The sequence below is a fragment of the Stigmatopora argus genome, chromosome 21 (genome assembly GCF_051989625.1).
Source record: "Stigmatopora argus isolate UIUO_Sarg chromosome 21, RoL_Sarg_1.0, whole genome shotgun sequence".
Classification (NCBI taxonomy): domain Eukaryota; kingdom Metazoa; phylum Chordata; class Actinopteri; order Syngnathiformes; family Syngnathidae; genus Stigmatopora; species Stigmatopora argus.
The window spans coordinates 1,339,415-1,355,472 of record NC_135407.1 but is presented as its reverse complement, the minus strand read 5'-3'; the positions used below and the strand labels follow the sequence as shown (position 1 = coordinate 1,355,472).

Genomic DNA, 16,058 nt, shown 5'->3' with positions numbered 1-16,058 from the left:
TCGGGGAGGCACAAAAAGAGCGTCACTCTCCTCTGCGCGGATGCTAGCAGTCAGTCCGCTGTAGAAACAAACGCACAAGAAGACGGTTGCGTGCGTGCGTGTGTGTTTGTGTGTATGTGTTCGAAGGGTGTAGGCGCGCTTGGTCGATGTTGGGACGGTGGCGCTCACAGGCCCGACACCATGACCCGGTAAGAAGGCGGCATGTGTCTGTGGCGGGGGCTAGAACCGGGGCTATCGGTGGGGCTTGTACAGCTGGCGTCCACGCCTCCTATAGATGGCAGGTAAGCGTGGTGCAGGATGGGAAGCTGCAAGGACAGACGGCGCTGGATGCTGCAAAAACAACAACAACAAAAAACACGTGTGATACCTGCAAGAACATCTGTATTAAATGGCTCCAGCTGTATTACGTTATGTTATATACATTTCTTAATGAAGTTTCTGGCAAGCGATTTGATTGGACAAGAGCCAATCGTTTGGTAGGAAAGCTTTAAAGTTTTTTTTTTTTTTCAAATGATTTTTCAGACCATAAGGTGCACTGGATTATAAGGCACACCATCAGTGAAAAAAATATTGTCTTATATCACGGGTGTCAGACTCAGGTTGGTTCGCGGGCCGCGTTAACGTCAACTCGATTTCACGTGGGACGTGGAAAAGTAACTGAATATTCAGTTTTTTATAGATCTAAAACAATGTTTATTTTAGCTTTTTTAAAATATATTTTTAGATTTTACAAAATGATTTTGGAACTAAAAACATAGAAAAAATGATTAAAAAATGACAATTATTGATTTAAAAGTGGGGAAATCAGGAAATTTAATATACGTCTAAACTCTTCATTTTAATTTGATCCTAAAACAGAAAGTCGGCACTCATCATTTACTTTCCCGGGCCACACAAACTAATGCGACGGGCCAGATTTGGCCCCCGGGCCGCCACTTTGACACGTGTCTTATATTGTCTCATTATAAAATGCATTAGTGTATTACATTAGTCATATGCTTAAGAACTGTGTACAGTTTTTGCCCAAAAAGGCATTTTCTGTACCGCCTAACCTAACAGGGCGTGCTGGAGCCTTTCCCAGCCACAGTCAGTCTAAATATGTGTATATATGTGGGCATGCCATACATACATATACATATATACACACAGATATACATAAATTATGCGGTCAGGAGATTGCTAATTTTCTAGTTTCCTGAGTAAATTTGAATATTGGTGTGTTATGAGTTATTGTATAACACACAGAGAAGGTGAAGAAATTCAATCACTCGTCTATTAGGATCCGACAGCTGTTTCAGCTCTCTACGTTGCACGCTTTGGACAAACGTAGTGAGAGAATCTTAACATACACACACACTCACACACCCATGAATCACGCTTTATAAGATTACATAACAAATCTATAAACAGTAAAAGAACAATAAGGCTGTTAAAAATATTTGACATTTGTCAAAAAAAAAACGGTCTTCCGCTACTCCGAGATTTTAGCCCACAACTTCCTTTCCTTCCCAAGCGCGCAATCAAACATTCATCGGGCTCGGGAGTAGCTGCCAGTGTTCTGGTCTATTTCCAGAGCCGCCTTATGTAAGCCTTTCCGAGCCTCTTTCCGACATTCTACCTGTCAAACTCTATCGTTTTGGCGCCAAGCGTGCGTTAGTGTGGGCGGTGCTTCCGTAAATGATGCATGACGACGATGCGACATCCTCATGAATTATGAAGAAGAAAAAGCCGACGCGCCGAGTCCGGCGTGGGCGAAGAAATGTTAGTGTGATGAGCTCTCAAAGGGTTTTTGTTGCCACAGAAACCGACGGGCTGCTGCCAGAGATGTTTATGACCTCCGAAAAAGGTGGATTTTATTAGGGTACTCACTGTTCAGGAGAGTTGATGTCTTCTAGTGGACCTCGGGTTATTCTGGAGGGATCCATGGAACCCCAGTGGCCCTGAGGTTTCTGCTCCAGGTGGTTCTTCAGGAGGCTCCGGTCAACATCTACATACAAAGACAAGATGGAGGTAGCTTTAAAAATGGCGGCGGTGGTTCAGGCAGACTCTAGTGAAAATGAATGCTGGTTTTTGCTCTGTTAGGCAAAATGTACAACATTTTTATAGTTTATTCTATGGATTATTTGACGTCAACACAGCAAGTTGGGCAGAATCAATCCATTCATTCATTCATCTTCCGTAATGGGCATCCCCGTAAGGGTTGCGGGGGTTGCCGGAGTCTATCCCAGCTGACTTCAGGCGAAAGACAGACTATGATTGGTCACCATTCAGCCGTAGGGCACACAGCGAGACAAACAACCCTACGCCCTCACAATCATACAGCCACCAATGAGAATCGAGCCTGCGCCTGCCTGCACTGAAATTAGGCGAGTGAACCGTAACACCATCGGGCATCTTAAAATCAGTCTATTAGCGTAATTTTAGTGACTATAACTCGCGCCACCCAAATAATTGAATATAACGAGATTTAAAGCTTAACCACGCAGTGCACAGGTAACAATAACAAACAAATAAACAAATAATAAATACATAAATGATTAAAAAATAATTGATAAATGAGAAAAAATAAATAAGTGGTCAAAAACATAAATAAGTATGGAAGTGCGCAAATAACTACAACAAACAAACATAATAATAATAAATAAATTATCAATAAATAATTAATAGATAAATAGTCAACATGAATAAATGGTCACAGAAATAAGTAGACTAAAGTGACTAAAGTGGTTAGCAGCCTTTTGAAATAATTGAATATAATGAGATTTAAAGCTTAACCACGCAGTGCACAGGTAACAGTAACAAACAAACAGAAATAAGTAGATACAAAAGTGACTTTTTGAGTTTTAGTGCAAGTACAAGGTAAGTCTTGATTGGGAATAAAGTATACGTAAGTAGTTAAGTGTATATAGTAGTTATGGTTGACTATTTCTGATACCTTAACAGACCTGGGTAGGGTTTATCAGCATTCCAAAAAATGTCATTTTTTTTGCAGCATGAGAAAGCCTTTTACAGTCGTGTTTTTAGTTGCTTTTATATTTTGTCCCCTTGCAGTTTTCCTTCCCGTCGTCCCAGATTTCTCTGCACTAGCTGACCTGGATCACTGATCACAGCTCTCTGAGCCTCTCTTGGACATCAGAGCGCTACTATTTAAAAGAGAAAAAAGGCTAACCTTGTAGTTTCTGCTAAAACCGCAGATATTTTTATACTTCATTAAGGATGCAGGGATACTTTGTTCTACTTGAAAAACTTTCACATGAGAAATTCAGACACAGAAGTCATCGATCAAATGATTTCATACCTTTGCCGTCGGTGAAGTTGCTTATGCTTAGGATGTTGTTAGCGTCTGGGTAGTGGTTCTGTTTAATGTAGGGCGTCTTCTCTGGGGTGTCCTGCAGCTGCATGGTCACCTCCTCCAGCTCCTTGTCCAACTTTTAGCCAAAAGACAGTAAAAACAATATTTGGTCAAAATGTTGCCATCTGGAGTTAAGGTATTCAAGGTTTTATGTTAAGTGAAAATAATGGTTATTAATGACTTCATGAGGAAAGACGAGGAATATGGAGTACAGTAATACCTCGACATACGAGCAATTTGAGATACGAGTGAGTAACATTTCGAGCAAATATTTATCTTGAGATACGAGACAAATTTTGATATATGAGCATACAGCGGACACGCGAGAGGCTGCTCATAAGAACATCATGGCCACTGTCTCTCTCCCCACAACTCCCTTGTCTAATGTCTCTACAAGCACTGGGCGGGGAGTTGCATTTTTTCAGTGTTTTTTTTTTCTCGTTAGTCAGTGCGAATGGCGGAGCTTGCTCGAAAACACGAGAGGAATATATACTACTTCTCGTTGGCAAGTGGTCGTGCATTATTCTATTGTGAGGACATTTGTGTGCATCATTTTGGGAATATTTTGAAGGGAAGACAAAAGCAAACAACCCTTGATAGGTTGCATCTGAAAGTCAGGGTGGAGGCGGGGCAAATAGAGCCAACTTGGGAGAAGCTATCAAATTTTAAAACAAAATTAGAATTAGGGTTTAGTGTAAGGTTAGATTAAACTTATTTTTGAGTGTGTCTGCATCGTAATGCAAGTTCATTTCAATTTGTTTATGTTATGTTACCAGCCCGTTGCCGTGCAAAAAGTACCCCCCCTCTCTGTACCTCTTTCCCCAAATCTCCGCAAAATCTGTCTAATTTTAGTACTATTCAACACATTTTAGTACTATTAAACCACTAGTTATTTGTTACTTTGTTAATAGATGGTGAATTAGAACAAATAAAAATGTTTTTCCAATCCAATATCCTGTTTTGGGTGTTTTTTCAGAGGGTTGGAACAAATTAATTTGTTTTTAGTTCATTTCGATGGGAAACGTTCATTCGAGTTACGAATAAATCGATATATGAGCGCAGTCCCGGAACGCATTAAGGTCGTATCTCGTGTGTTGGTCACACCTCGGTGATTCTCATGCGGAGACGGTGGTTGTCAGTCTGAAGGCTGTCCAGTCTGGAAGTATTGGCCTGGTTGACACTGGTGACTGAGGTGGAGGTTTTGGAGTCTTCCTTCTTCTGGTTCTGCGTGAACTTGAGTCTGCGGTTCTGTGTGGCGGCATCCGGGTTGGTCCTCATGCTGATGAACTATAAGTGGATGACATGTTGTTAGTTTTATAATAAATAACATAAAAAGTATATGTACCGATGTCAACTACAGTATTGGCCTGAATATAAGACGACCCCCTCTTTTACAAGACTCAGGTTTGAAAATATACTTTTTGAACACTAAATTCAATTTTTATACACAAAATAATGACAATACATCTGAAACAAATGATTATAACAATATATTTGAGAAAAAAACATGTTATTTTGCCTCATTCAAATCGTGCAAAAAGTGTCTCACATCTTAATATCTCAACATTTAAATATGTAAACTAAAGTGCAATCAGATTTGTAAATGAATGGCTTCTGGTTTTTGAAATGTAAATTAACCGATCTACTGTGATAAAACAACAAAATTGCAATAACTGCATCAACTCGTGTTCTCCACCTGGGAGGACCTAATCTAGCCACATTTCTCATCTTGTACTTGCACTAAAACTCCATAGGCTGCTAACCACTTTAGTCACTTTTTGTACCTCACTACTTATTTATATGACCATGTTGACTACTTATTTATGTTGACTACTTATTACGTTGACTACTTATTTATGTTCTTATTATGTTGACTACTTATTTATATGACCATGTTGACTACTTATTTATATGACCATGTTGACTACTTATTTATGTTGACTACTTATTATGTTGACTACTTATTATGTTGACTACTTATTTATATGACCATGTTGACTACTTATTTAGGTTGACTACTTATTTATGTTGACTACTTATTTATGTTGACTACTTATTTATGTTCTTATTATGTTGACTACTTATTCATGTTGACTACTTATTTATGTTGACTACTTATTTATGTAAACTACTTATTAATGTTGACTACTTATTAATGTTGACTACTTATTAATGTTGACTACTTATTAATGTTGACTACTTATTAATGTTGACTACTTATTAATGTTGACTACTTATTAATGTTGACTACTTATTAATGTTGACTACTTATTAATGTTGACTACTTATTAATGTTGACTACTTATTAATGTTGACTACTTATTAATGTTGACTACTTATTAATGTTGACTACTTATTAATGTTGACTACTTATTAATGTTGACTACTTATTAATGTTGACTACTTATTAATGTTGACTACTTATTAATGTTGACTACTTATTTATGTTGACTACTCATTTATGTTGACTACTCATTTATGTTGACTACTCATTTATGTTGACTACTTATTTATGTTGACTATTTATTATGTTGACTACTTAATATTTTGACTGCTTATTTATTTATTTGTTACTTATTTATTGATTATTTATGTGTGCACTTAATGGTGAAGCTTTAAATCTAATTATTCTTGTATAATGACAATAAAAGCATTCAATTTTATTCAATTAATAAGCAAAGTGTTCAGCATTCGCTTTAAAGGTATCTGGCGTCATCTAGTATTGTGAATGATACAATGTCTAGACCCCGATTTTAAAACGACCGACACTTTTTTAGCCTTATTTCAATGCAAAAAACAACAACAACGTCTTATATTCGGATGAACACGGTACTGAGGTGCAGCCCGTGGGAAATTTGTACCTTGGGAACAAAGACCAGGCACAGTGTGATGGTACTGCAAAAGATGATCACCAACGCCACGATGCAGAATTGCACGTTGGGCTGGTCCCGGGTCAGGAAGGAGACGGCGGCTCCGATGATGCACATGATGCCGACGTTGTAGACACTCATGCCAATGTATTTGCTGTCGTTGAGGGCGGGAATGCTGACGTTCCTGGTCTCCCAAGCCAGGAAGCAGCCGAATAACTGAGGGGGTGACAAGAGGAAGGCCGTGAGCGAGGTGTCGTCTGGAAGCGTGACCAAATGTGCCTGGTGTTCCCGCACCATCAACAGGCCCTTGTAGGCATAGACGATGCCCAGCCAGATGGTCATGTGGGTGTTTTCGCAGTGCTCCAAGAAGGGACGGATAGCGATGTCTCGGTCGTGAGGGTCCGCCTGTTCCAAAAACACATAGTGAGAGAAAGAAAGAGAGAAAAGATAAATTAAATCCCCTTGAACCAAAACCCCAGAGATGCTGTGTCTTTTGGTTGTAGGTGATTGAGACATTCATCCTGTCCAATTGTCTCATCTCATTTTCTGAACCGCTTTATCCTCACCAGAGTCGCGGGTGGTGCTGGAGCCTATCCCAGCTGACTTTGGACCAGCCAATCGCAGGGTACAAGGAGACAAACAACCATTCGCGCTCACACTCATACCTAGGGGCAATGTAGAGTGTCCAATCAGCCTACCATGCATAACTTTGGAATGTGGGAGGAAACCGGAGTACCCGGAGAAAACCCACGCAGGCCCGGGGAGAACATGCAAACTCCACACAGGTGGACCAACCTGGATTTGAAATAAAACTAAAATCTCACGGGCGCAACTAGAACTATAAACAGCCATGAGTTATCGGACAGGAGGTTTTTGTGAATCCCCACCTACTTCCCATCTCGCTTTTCTTTTGTGTATCCTCCAAAGTAGATTTAAACTAATCCATGCCGACAAATAACACTAATGGGCGAGACTAATCTCCCACCTATTGGGAAAGTTGGCATAGTTTTGACGTAAAAGCAAAAATTAAAGGCGGCGTTTAGTGTGCATCAATCTTAGTACAGTGGTACCTCGATATACGAGCAATTTGAGATACAAGTAAGATTTCGGGCAAATATTTATCTTGAGATACGAGACAAATTTTGATATACGAGCATACAGCGAATGCGAGAGGCTGCTCATAAGAACATCTTGGGCATTGTCTTTCTCCCCGCAACTCCCTGGTGTAATGTCTCTACGAGCACTGGGCGGAGCGTTGCATTTTTTCAGTGTTTTTTTCCCGTTAGTCAGTGCGAATGGCGTATATACTGCTTCTCGTTGGCAAGTGGTCGTGCGTTATCCTATTGTGAGAACATTTGTGTGCATCATTTTCGTAATATTTTGAAGGGAATACAAAAGCAAACAACCCTTGATAGGTTGCATCTGAAAGTCAGGGTGGAGGCAGGGCAAATGAAGCCAACCCGGGAGAAGAAAGGTATCCAAATTTAAAACTAAATTAGAATTAAGTTTAGTGTAAAGTTACATTAAACTTATTTTTGAGTGTCTGCATCTTAATCCAAGTTCATTTAAATTCGTTTATGTTTTATTACGAGCGCGTTGCCGTGCAAAAAGTCCCCCCCTCCTCTATCTGTCCCTCTCTCAACCTTCCGTAAAATCCGTCTAATTTTAGTGTACTATTAAACACATTTTAGTACTATTAAACACATTTTAGTACTATTAAACCACTATTTATTTGTTACTTTGTTAATAGATGGCGAATTAGAACAAATAAAAATGTTTTTCCAATCCAATATCCTGTTTTTGGTGTTTTTTTCAGAGGGTTGGAACAAATTAATTTGTTTTTAGTTCAGTTCTATGGGAAACATTCGTTTGAGTTACGAGTAAATGGACATACGAGCTCAGTCTCGGAACGCATTAAGCTCGTATCTCGAGGTACCACTGTACATTATATATTTCTATAGTGGGACAGCCACTTCCTCTAAAAGCCAACAGTCAGGGATGCAGGAGAATAAAGTAGACCAAGAAACGAAATGACTCACAGGTAACTAAAGGGAACTGTGCGGGAACACAGAGGGAAAATACTTTGTCCTGTAAATTATTCAATGGTGGGCACATTTTCAAATGTTTCGTTTTCTGTTTTTTCACCCATGTGAAGACGTGCTCAGAAAAAATTGACCTATAAACCGCTACTGGTGGACTCTGAAATCTGTAGAATAGATGGTGTTTTAGCTTTAAAAAAATAGAGGAAAAATGCCCAAATACAATTTAGTTAGATCTTAGTTGCGTTGGCAAATATTGGCAGACTGTTTTGTTATTTCACATACAAATATTGGATTTAAATTATTGGAACCATTTTGAACAAATGTAAAATATAAAGACGTGTTGAATTTAGAGCGGGATTCCTCACAGTTATGATTGCAAATATAATAAGTCACATGCACCATTTTCTGTGGTAAGGACAAAGCCAGTCAAATATTAATATAATATTCTCCTCCGCGAAATCCGTCTAATTTTAATAATATTAAACACATTTTAGTTCTATTAAACCACTAGTTATGTGTTACTTTGTTAATAGATGGCGAATTAGAACAAATAAAAATGTTTTTCCAATCCAATATCCTGTTTTTGGTGTTTTTTTCAGAGGGTTGGAACAAATTAATTTGTTTTTAGTTCATTTCCATGGGAAACGTTCGTTTGAGTTACGAGAAAATCGACATACGAGCTCGGTCCCGGAACGCATTAAGCTCGTATCTTGAGGTACCACTGTACTTCAATTAACAAGATTACATACTAGTATTTGTAATATTCTTTTTAAATATCACTAGAGAATACGGCAAACACCAATATGTGCGTTATATGTTCCGCAGGGAAGTGATTAGTTTCTATTTAATTGATCTTCCAAGATGTGTATTAACTGCTACATAATTGCAGCCCATAATTCTTAATACATTCCTCCATCATTATCCATACTCATGTTTACCCCGACAATAACGGCAAAGCCCGCGGAATTGTTTGTGTGTTGACGACTCGCAAAGCGGCGTCGCCGACAACGCTCCCAAAAAACGATAAGCGCAAATGAGTTATAACGCTCATTAGCCTCGCGTGCCTATCGCGGCACGGCAGGCCAGAGATGTCTGGGGAGTTGCCAGGCAACCGGGAGGGCGGACGAGAGGTGGCGGGCGGGCGGGCGGTCGGAAGGCAAATGGCGCCCGTCCACTGTCATTTCTCACGGCATTAGGCCCCTGACGGGAGGGCAGCGAGAGGAGTTTAGATGAGCCCGCCGGGGAGTGACGGGAGAAATGGAGGGTGGGATAGAGATGGATGACGGGATAGCAGATCAAGGCGGAGCGGGCTAAATGCAAGGAAGGAGACGGGAATGCCGACCGTGAGTGGAGATGGGGAGTTGGAATGGACCTCACGCGAGGGAGGCTTGCGTGCAGAACTCCTTCAAAAGCATGCCACTCCCTATTCACTGTATTTTCCGGACTATAAGTCGTACTTTTTTCATAGTTTGTCTGGGCCTGCGACTAATACAGTGGTACCTCGAGATACGAGCTTGATGCGTTCCGGGACCGAGCTCGTATGTCGATTTTCTCGTAACTCAAACGAATTGTTTCCCATAGAAATGAATTAAAAACAAATTAATTCGTTCCAACCCTCTGAAAAAATACCAAAAACGGGATATTGAATTGGAAAAACATTTTTATATGTTTTGATTTGCCATCTATTAACAAAGTAACAAATAACTAGGCGTTTAATACTACTAAAATGTGTTTAATATTATTAAAATTAGACGGATTTCGCGGAGGGGCGAGAGACGGACAGAGAGAGAGGGTGGGGGGAGAAGGGGGGACTTTTTGCACGGCAACACGGTCGTAACATAACATAAATCAATTTAAATGAACTTAGAACTTGTATATACGCCATTCGCACTGACTAACGGCAAAAAACAATGAAAAAATGCAACGCCCCGCCCAGTGCTCGTAGAGACATTACACGAGGGAGTTGCGACCAGAAAGACAGTGGCCATGATGTTCTTATAAGCAGCATCTCGCGTCCGGTGTCTGCTCGTATATCAAAATGTGTCTCGTATCTCAAGATAAATATCTGCTCAAAATTTTACTCGTATCTCAAATTGCTCGTATGTCGGGGCACTGGTATGTCGAGGTACCACCGTACTGTATTTCTATTTGCATAATGGTGGTTATGCATACTTATTCCTTAAACTTTGGATGTTCCATCTCTTTCCTTTCCAACTCTGATGAATATAATAGCATCTCTTTGCTTAAAAGAATTGATTTTAATATGGGTCCCCTTTTTCTTGCATCCAAGGCACTGTGTAATCCCATTTGAGGACTAATCCCTCTAATAGAAGCGTGGCCCGGCGACCTTTCACGCAGACACTGTGCCAAGCAGTGTGATGAAATTGGAAAAGCTTTTTCTTCTGTCTGAGTTGTACACTGACAAAGATGCTGGGCAAAAAGAAAAACTAAAGAGAGGCCATCTTTCAGGCTGCAAAATAAAAATATTGGACCTCTTCCAAGCAACGGGAGAAACTTTCTAATTTAGTGATGGCAATACAATAACCACCAAAATCAGATTTGAAAACAAAAACTACTTTGGAGTAGTCTTAAAATTGCATCACGTTGAAATACTCACTAGAGCCACATGATAGTAATACATTACTCCAATGCCTCTAAAAAAATCTTATTAGACATTAAAATTGTCCTAAATGCCCATGGGGGGGGGTTCCCGGGAAAAGACAGCAATGAACGTCAATGGCGTACGGGCAAACACTGCCCGAAAATGTTATGAATACACACATCTGGCAGCAGTGCAACCAGGGGGGAAAGCAATGAAAGGAAGCTAACAGACCATTTGGAATAATAAGTATTGATGGACAAAATATAATATATGATTCAGATATTTCTTAGGCAAGCAGAGCAGGCCTTGAAGGCCCTGACGGCCCGCCACTGGAAAAAAGCTCACCTCAACAAACATAGAGGAATATTAGTCGAAATTTATAGGAGGGATTGTTGTAGTTAGGCACAGGAATCGAGGCCTCAAATACACAAATCGTAACGAAGTGAGCACACGATACGTACACTGACACTGACACACAGACACACACACACACACAGTTTAATGTAGCTCCAGCATGAAAGTGCCTTAACTGATTTATTAAGAGTTAAATGCGTCATTAGCGTAGGCGGCTAACCCTGAAAGGCGGGCTCATTAGGATCTGCAAATGAAGCCAGCCCGCTTTGTTGTTTTTTTTGTTATCCGAGACGAGCCTATGAGTGTTTTTCGTTTTTTTTTCTTTTACGGCCGCCATTCGTCGGTGCTTTCCATCTGTGCATCGGGCGTTAACTGCCCGAGGCTGCCTTCAATGGCGCGAAGTCGCCTGCGTTTGTTTGTTTTGTGTATGTCGTCGGGCAGGCTGTGTCACGTTTGTGGCGAGGCGTTAAACGCCAGTGAAGTGGGAATATTGCTAATTAATTGCGGTGTATTGACGGAGATTGCGAATTTTAAATCCCAGCATGGGGCAGAAGAACATTTTTCGTGGAGCTTGGGTCGTTTTTTTTTCATTTAAAATTATAGTCATAATTAGACAGTAGAGTATCAGTTATGCTATGATCACATTTTAGTAAGATCAGTTCCTTTATCCTGTTCTCTATTTTTCAGTTCTTCTAAAGCAATTGTTGTTCTTATCTGTTTTACAATGATTGGTTCTGTCAACGATTCTGAGGGCTTGCAGTTTTTCAGGACTTTGCAGGAAATTAATGATTGACATTACACTGTGGAAATCTTGGTTTTATTGGTTCTGAAGGTGTTGGTCACATAAACATGTCAGTATTTTGTCTTGAAATCATGATTGAAGATTACGGTCAAGACACGCTGAAAATAACCAACAAGATTGTTTGGGGAAATGGGGGTATCTGTTATGATTGACTTTGCTAAACTCTTTTTAGGTCTTATTCACTTAAAAGAAAACAGGGATAAGGATTAACCTTGGCAATATATGACAAGAATGACAAAATGGATCAATGATATGGTATAGATAAGCAATTATCATTTTGTTTTTACTGGAATTGTGTCCCTTATTGTTTTAGGTTTTGTCAGGGGAGTATGTATAAATACATATATATATATATATATATATATATATATATATATATATATATATATATATATAAAATTTTGAATTTTTTTATATTTATTTATTTATTCTTTTTTATTTATTGATTTATTTACTAACTTATTTATTACCTATATATTTGTCTAAAATGTATTTTGCTGTGTCTGTATTCTCACCCTCTTGCTACTGTGACAATAAAATTTCCCAAATACGGGATGAATAAAATTATCTAATATAATCTAATGATTTGCTTCTGGGTTAGAATGAAGTCTCATTCAAGTTCCGGGTTTGATTGAACCAGTAAGTGGTTAAGGTTAACCCCAAACTCTTCCTGAATGGATTTGGTTTAGGTGTTTACGTTCTGGGTGTTCAGGATTGTAGATTCCGTGTTCGGATTAGTTCCCTTACTGCCTGTTTTCGTCGCCCTTTGTTCTGTCACATTTGCAGTCGTGCCGAGTGCAATTAATGAACACCTCATGTAGGATGGAAGGAGATTAGAAGAAGTGTTTCCTCGTTACAACAACAGTCCCAGTCTACAATTGCACATAGTCAACACGACAAGACCTTACTCACTTGTTAGAAAAGGCTGTAAAACTGACTTTCCTAATGTCATTTTTCCTTCTTAATGATCTCTTCCTACCTAAAAAAATTGTTCCCCCGCTATATTCTACACCTCAGTGAACTTGGTTTGGAGTCAATAAATGAAAAATGATGATGTATTGGCTTAAAGTAGGGGGTTTAACTGGAGTAAATATATAGTTCTGACGTTTGGGTTTAGTTGAGAATGGCGGTGAGGTATAGGTTTTAAGATTTGATTTAAAAGTAAGGAGTATTTTAATGTCAGGATTTACAGATTAGGAATTTGCGTGTGTGAGTCAGATTCAGAATTTAAGTGTTAGTTTCCCCTACTTTTGTTGCCCTCGGGCAAAAGACTATAAGTTGAGTTCAATACTACCAGCAAGACAGTTTTTCTGGTGGTTATGACCCACACTGCAGTGTGATAAAAAACATCATAAACTAAGTCATTTTCCCCTCCGGCCCTTCATCAAACAAATGCGTGCCAGGAACAGACTTTATAGGGGGGAAATAACATCGTTGTTTACAATGACTGCCTGACACTAAGGCCGTAACTGTAACATGTAAAGTCATCCCAGATAAATGAGGTAGCATGTAAACATTAATTGAAGAGCCTGACTGTTCCATAGAGTGAATTCATTTGCTTACACAGACATCTCCCTCCAAGTGGCTTGATGCGAGATGGCCTATGATTATTCACTTTATCAACGATTCCACCCTTTAGTTCCAGGGTAGGGAATCTATGGCTCGGGAGCCACATGTGGCTCTTTGGATGGGTGCATATGGCTCTGAGCTAAAATATAGAAACCAATGGTGAGAGAGCCGAGTCCCGAACGCACCAATAGGAACGTCACGTCGGGGCTGTGTCATTGATTTCATTGATACTCATTGAACTCATCGATATTCATTGATTAGCAACAGCGTAACAACGTTGTCAAAGGAATTCAGAGACTTATTGTACTTTAAAAGTGACAAAACGACTACCAAATTTCATGTACAGTGGGACCTCGTAATACGACCGCTCGTCATACAAAATTCTCGTCTTACGGCGGAAATTTCGATCGAATAATTCGCCCGTCATGCGATCAAAATTTCGTGATGCGACCAAGCCAGGTCTTTTTTGCATATCTTTCGTGTATAACAACCCCCTGCTTTAGTTGCTAGGAGGTTAGGGTTATCCAAGGTGGATCTTTTTGATACCCCTAAAGAATTGCCCGTCTTCCAGTGGAGGGAATCCTCTGCTTTGTCATTTCGCCGACAAAACACGGTGCTAATTGAGTCCTGGGAGGACGCCACTGGTTGCCTTGAGCTCGGCGTGGCGGCTGCTTAATTGGCTGTGTTATTCAACGGCCTCACTGCCGCGCGCTCTACCGTGATAGCGCCCGAGCCTCTTGTTAACTCCTCCAAGGGGAAGCGGATGAGGTGTTAGATTGGACTGCGAGAAACCCTTGTCCTTGAAAGCCCTGCACAGTTTCCAGCAAATGGCGATTAAAACGGGAGTAATTGATGCTCCCACTTAAAATATTTATAATTGCCTGTATTAACTCATTTACTGCCATTGGCATTTACATTAGTCAACTGAATCCAACTACTTACTGTCGGGTATTAAAAAAAATTGGGTGTGGAGGGCGTGAAATTCAGACTTTGTAAACTATGTCTGCAATTACAAACAAAAATGACAGTTATCAAGACGTCTGGATGTTTAGTTCATAGTGGCCATTCTTTTGAATTTGATCTTAGATCATTCGGCCGAACGTCCGTCGGCGAAACGTCTTTAGGCGAATCATCCGGCCATGATAAGGAATGTACTAAGAAATATTAAAATGTAATAAAAAAGATACAAAGGCTGTAAAACACAAAAAAAAATTAAGAGTGGACAGAGCTACTAAACCGGCTGCTGCCTGACGGCGCCATCTTGGGAAAAAAAAAATCAAATGATTAACTCCTCAGCAAGATGTACAGAACCCTAATAACAATCCTGATTATTTCATTCAGGTTTGCTGGAGGATGGAGACATGGAAAACATTGCATAGGTGCTTCTAAGCACCAGAGTCTTGTGTTTAGGGTGGGCCTACATTGTGTTGTTTTTTTCACTAGTTGCGACAAGCTCTGTAAAACTGTACAAACTGTAAAATACTCGCGTGGGCACAAAAAGTGGATAGGCCACCGTGTTGGGGGCAGGTCAACAGTTATGCGATAGGAGCATCGGTGGGCGCCCGAGGGATCTGACACAACGAGTGTGGGACTGTTGGTTGAATATGACAGGCTTGCTAACAACTCTGCATGCACACTAACACACACACACACACACACACACACACACGAAACCAGGGTGAGTCATACACATTCCCGGACCAACTCAGCACCGATTTAATGCTCAAAACTGGCAAACACAACACCTTATGCCAATGCTACAAGGGGCAGTAAAGCCTTAATATGGTGCAAAATACAAGCCAATGAAAGGAGGCTGGGATTTACAAGACACATTGTGTCAAACCAGAGTGAAATGGGAGAGTGGTTTGTTCCTAGACACCTGTGTGGGCGTACGTAGGGGGGGTCAGTCAATCAGTTTTAGGTCTGGGTTCGGTCATCAGTCACTAGTGACGTGAGTAATGCAACCACCCAAGGAGCATCCTGGAGCGGTCAGAGGAGACAATATTAGAAGACATTAAAGGTGATACATTGCTTCAGAGTCATCTTTCATTTTGGCAGTAGACGCCTTTTTTTTCGGTGTGGATTTGAACTTGGAATCTCGAACTGTGAGGCGGATGTGCGACAGCAGCACTTTTAAAAGATTTTTTACAGAAACAGAATAGGTGCCTTACATTGAGTCGGCAGCATTGTGATACTAGAGTATTGCTGTTATTATTAAGTAAAAAATAAATTAAAAAAGTATTTTCCAGTCTATAAGGCAAACCTTGAGTGAAAGGCTATTTTAAAATGTGTTTCAATATATAGGGTGCACCAAACGCAGTAGTGATAGTTCCTTTGTTTTAAGAATTAAGTCAAGTATACACTATAATGTGAAAATATTCTACAACAAAGAGACTGTAACAACTACAAATAACAATGTTGCGACAATACATTTGAGAAGTATTGTAATGGAGGCAAAATTTACCCC

The 16,058-nt window shown here is 40.0% G+C and overlaps 1 protein-coding gene across 1 annotated transcript in view; it reads right to left on the bottom strand.

The window, feature by feature from the left end:
• Window positions 1-4: 4 nt before the first annotated feature.
• The window catches only part of gabbr2 (gamma-aminobutyric acid (GABA) B receptor, 2), a 98,981-nt gene continuing 82,927 nt past the window's right edge, over window positions 5-16,058 (bottom strand). The window contains exons 14-19 of the mRNA XM_077590077.1: window positions 6,517-6,627; window positions 6,214-6,438; window positions 4,457-4,639; window positions 3,299-3,428; window positions 1,870-1,987; window positions 5-330 (exon numbers count right to left, since the gene is read on the bottom strand). Of these exons, the coding sequence (XP_077446203.1) occupies window positions 165-330; window positions 1,870-1,987; window positions 3,299-3,428; window positions 4,457-4,639; window positions 6,214-6,438; window positions 6,517-6,627 (933 nt within the window). The 3' untranslated portion in view covers window positions 5-164. The remainder of the gene's footprint in view (window positions 331-1,869; window positions 1,988-3,298; window positions 3,429-4,456; window positions 4,640-6,213; window positions 6,439-6,516; window positions 6,628-16,058) is intronic.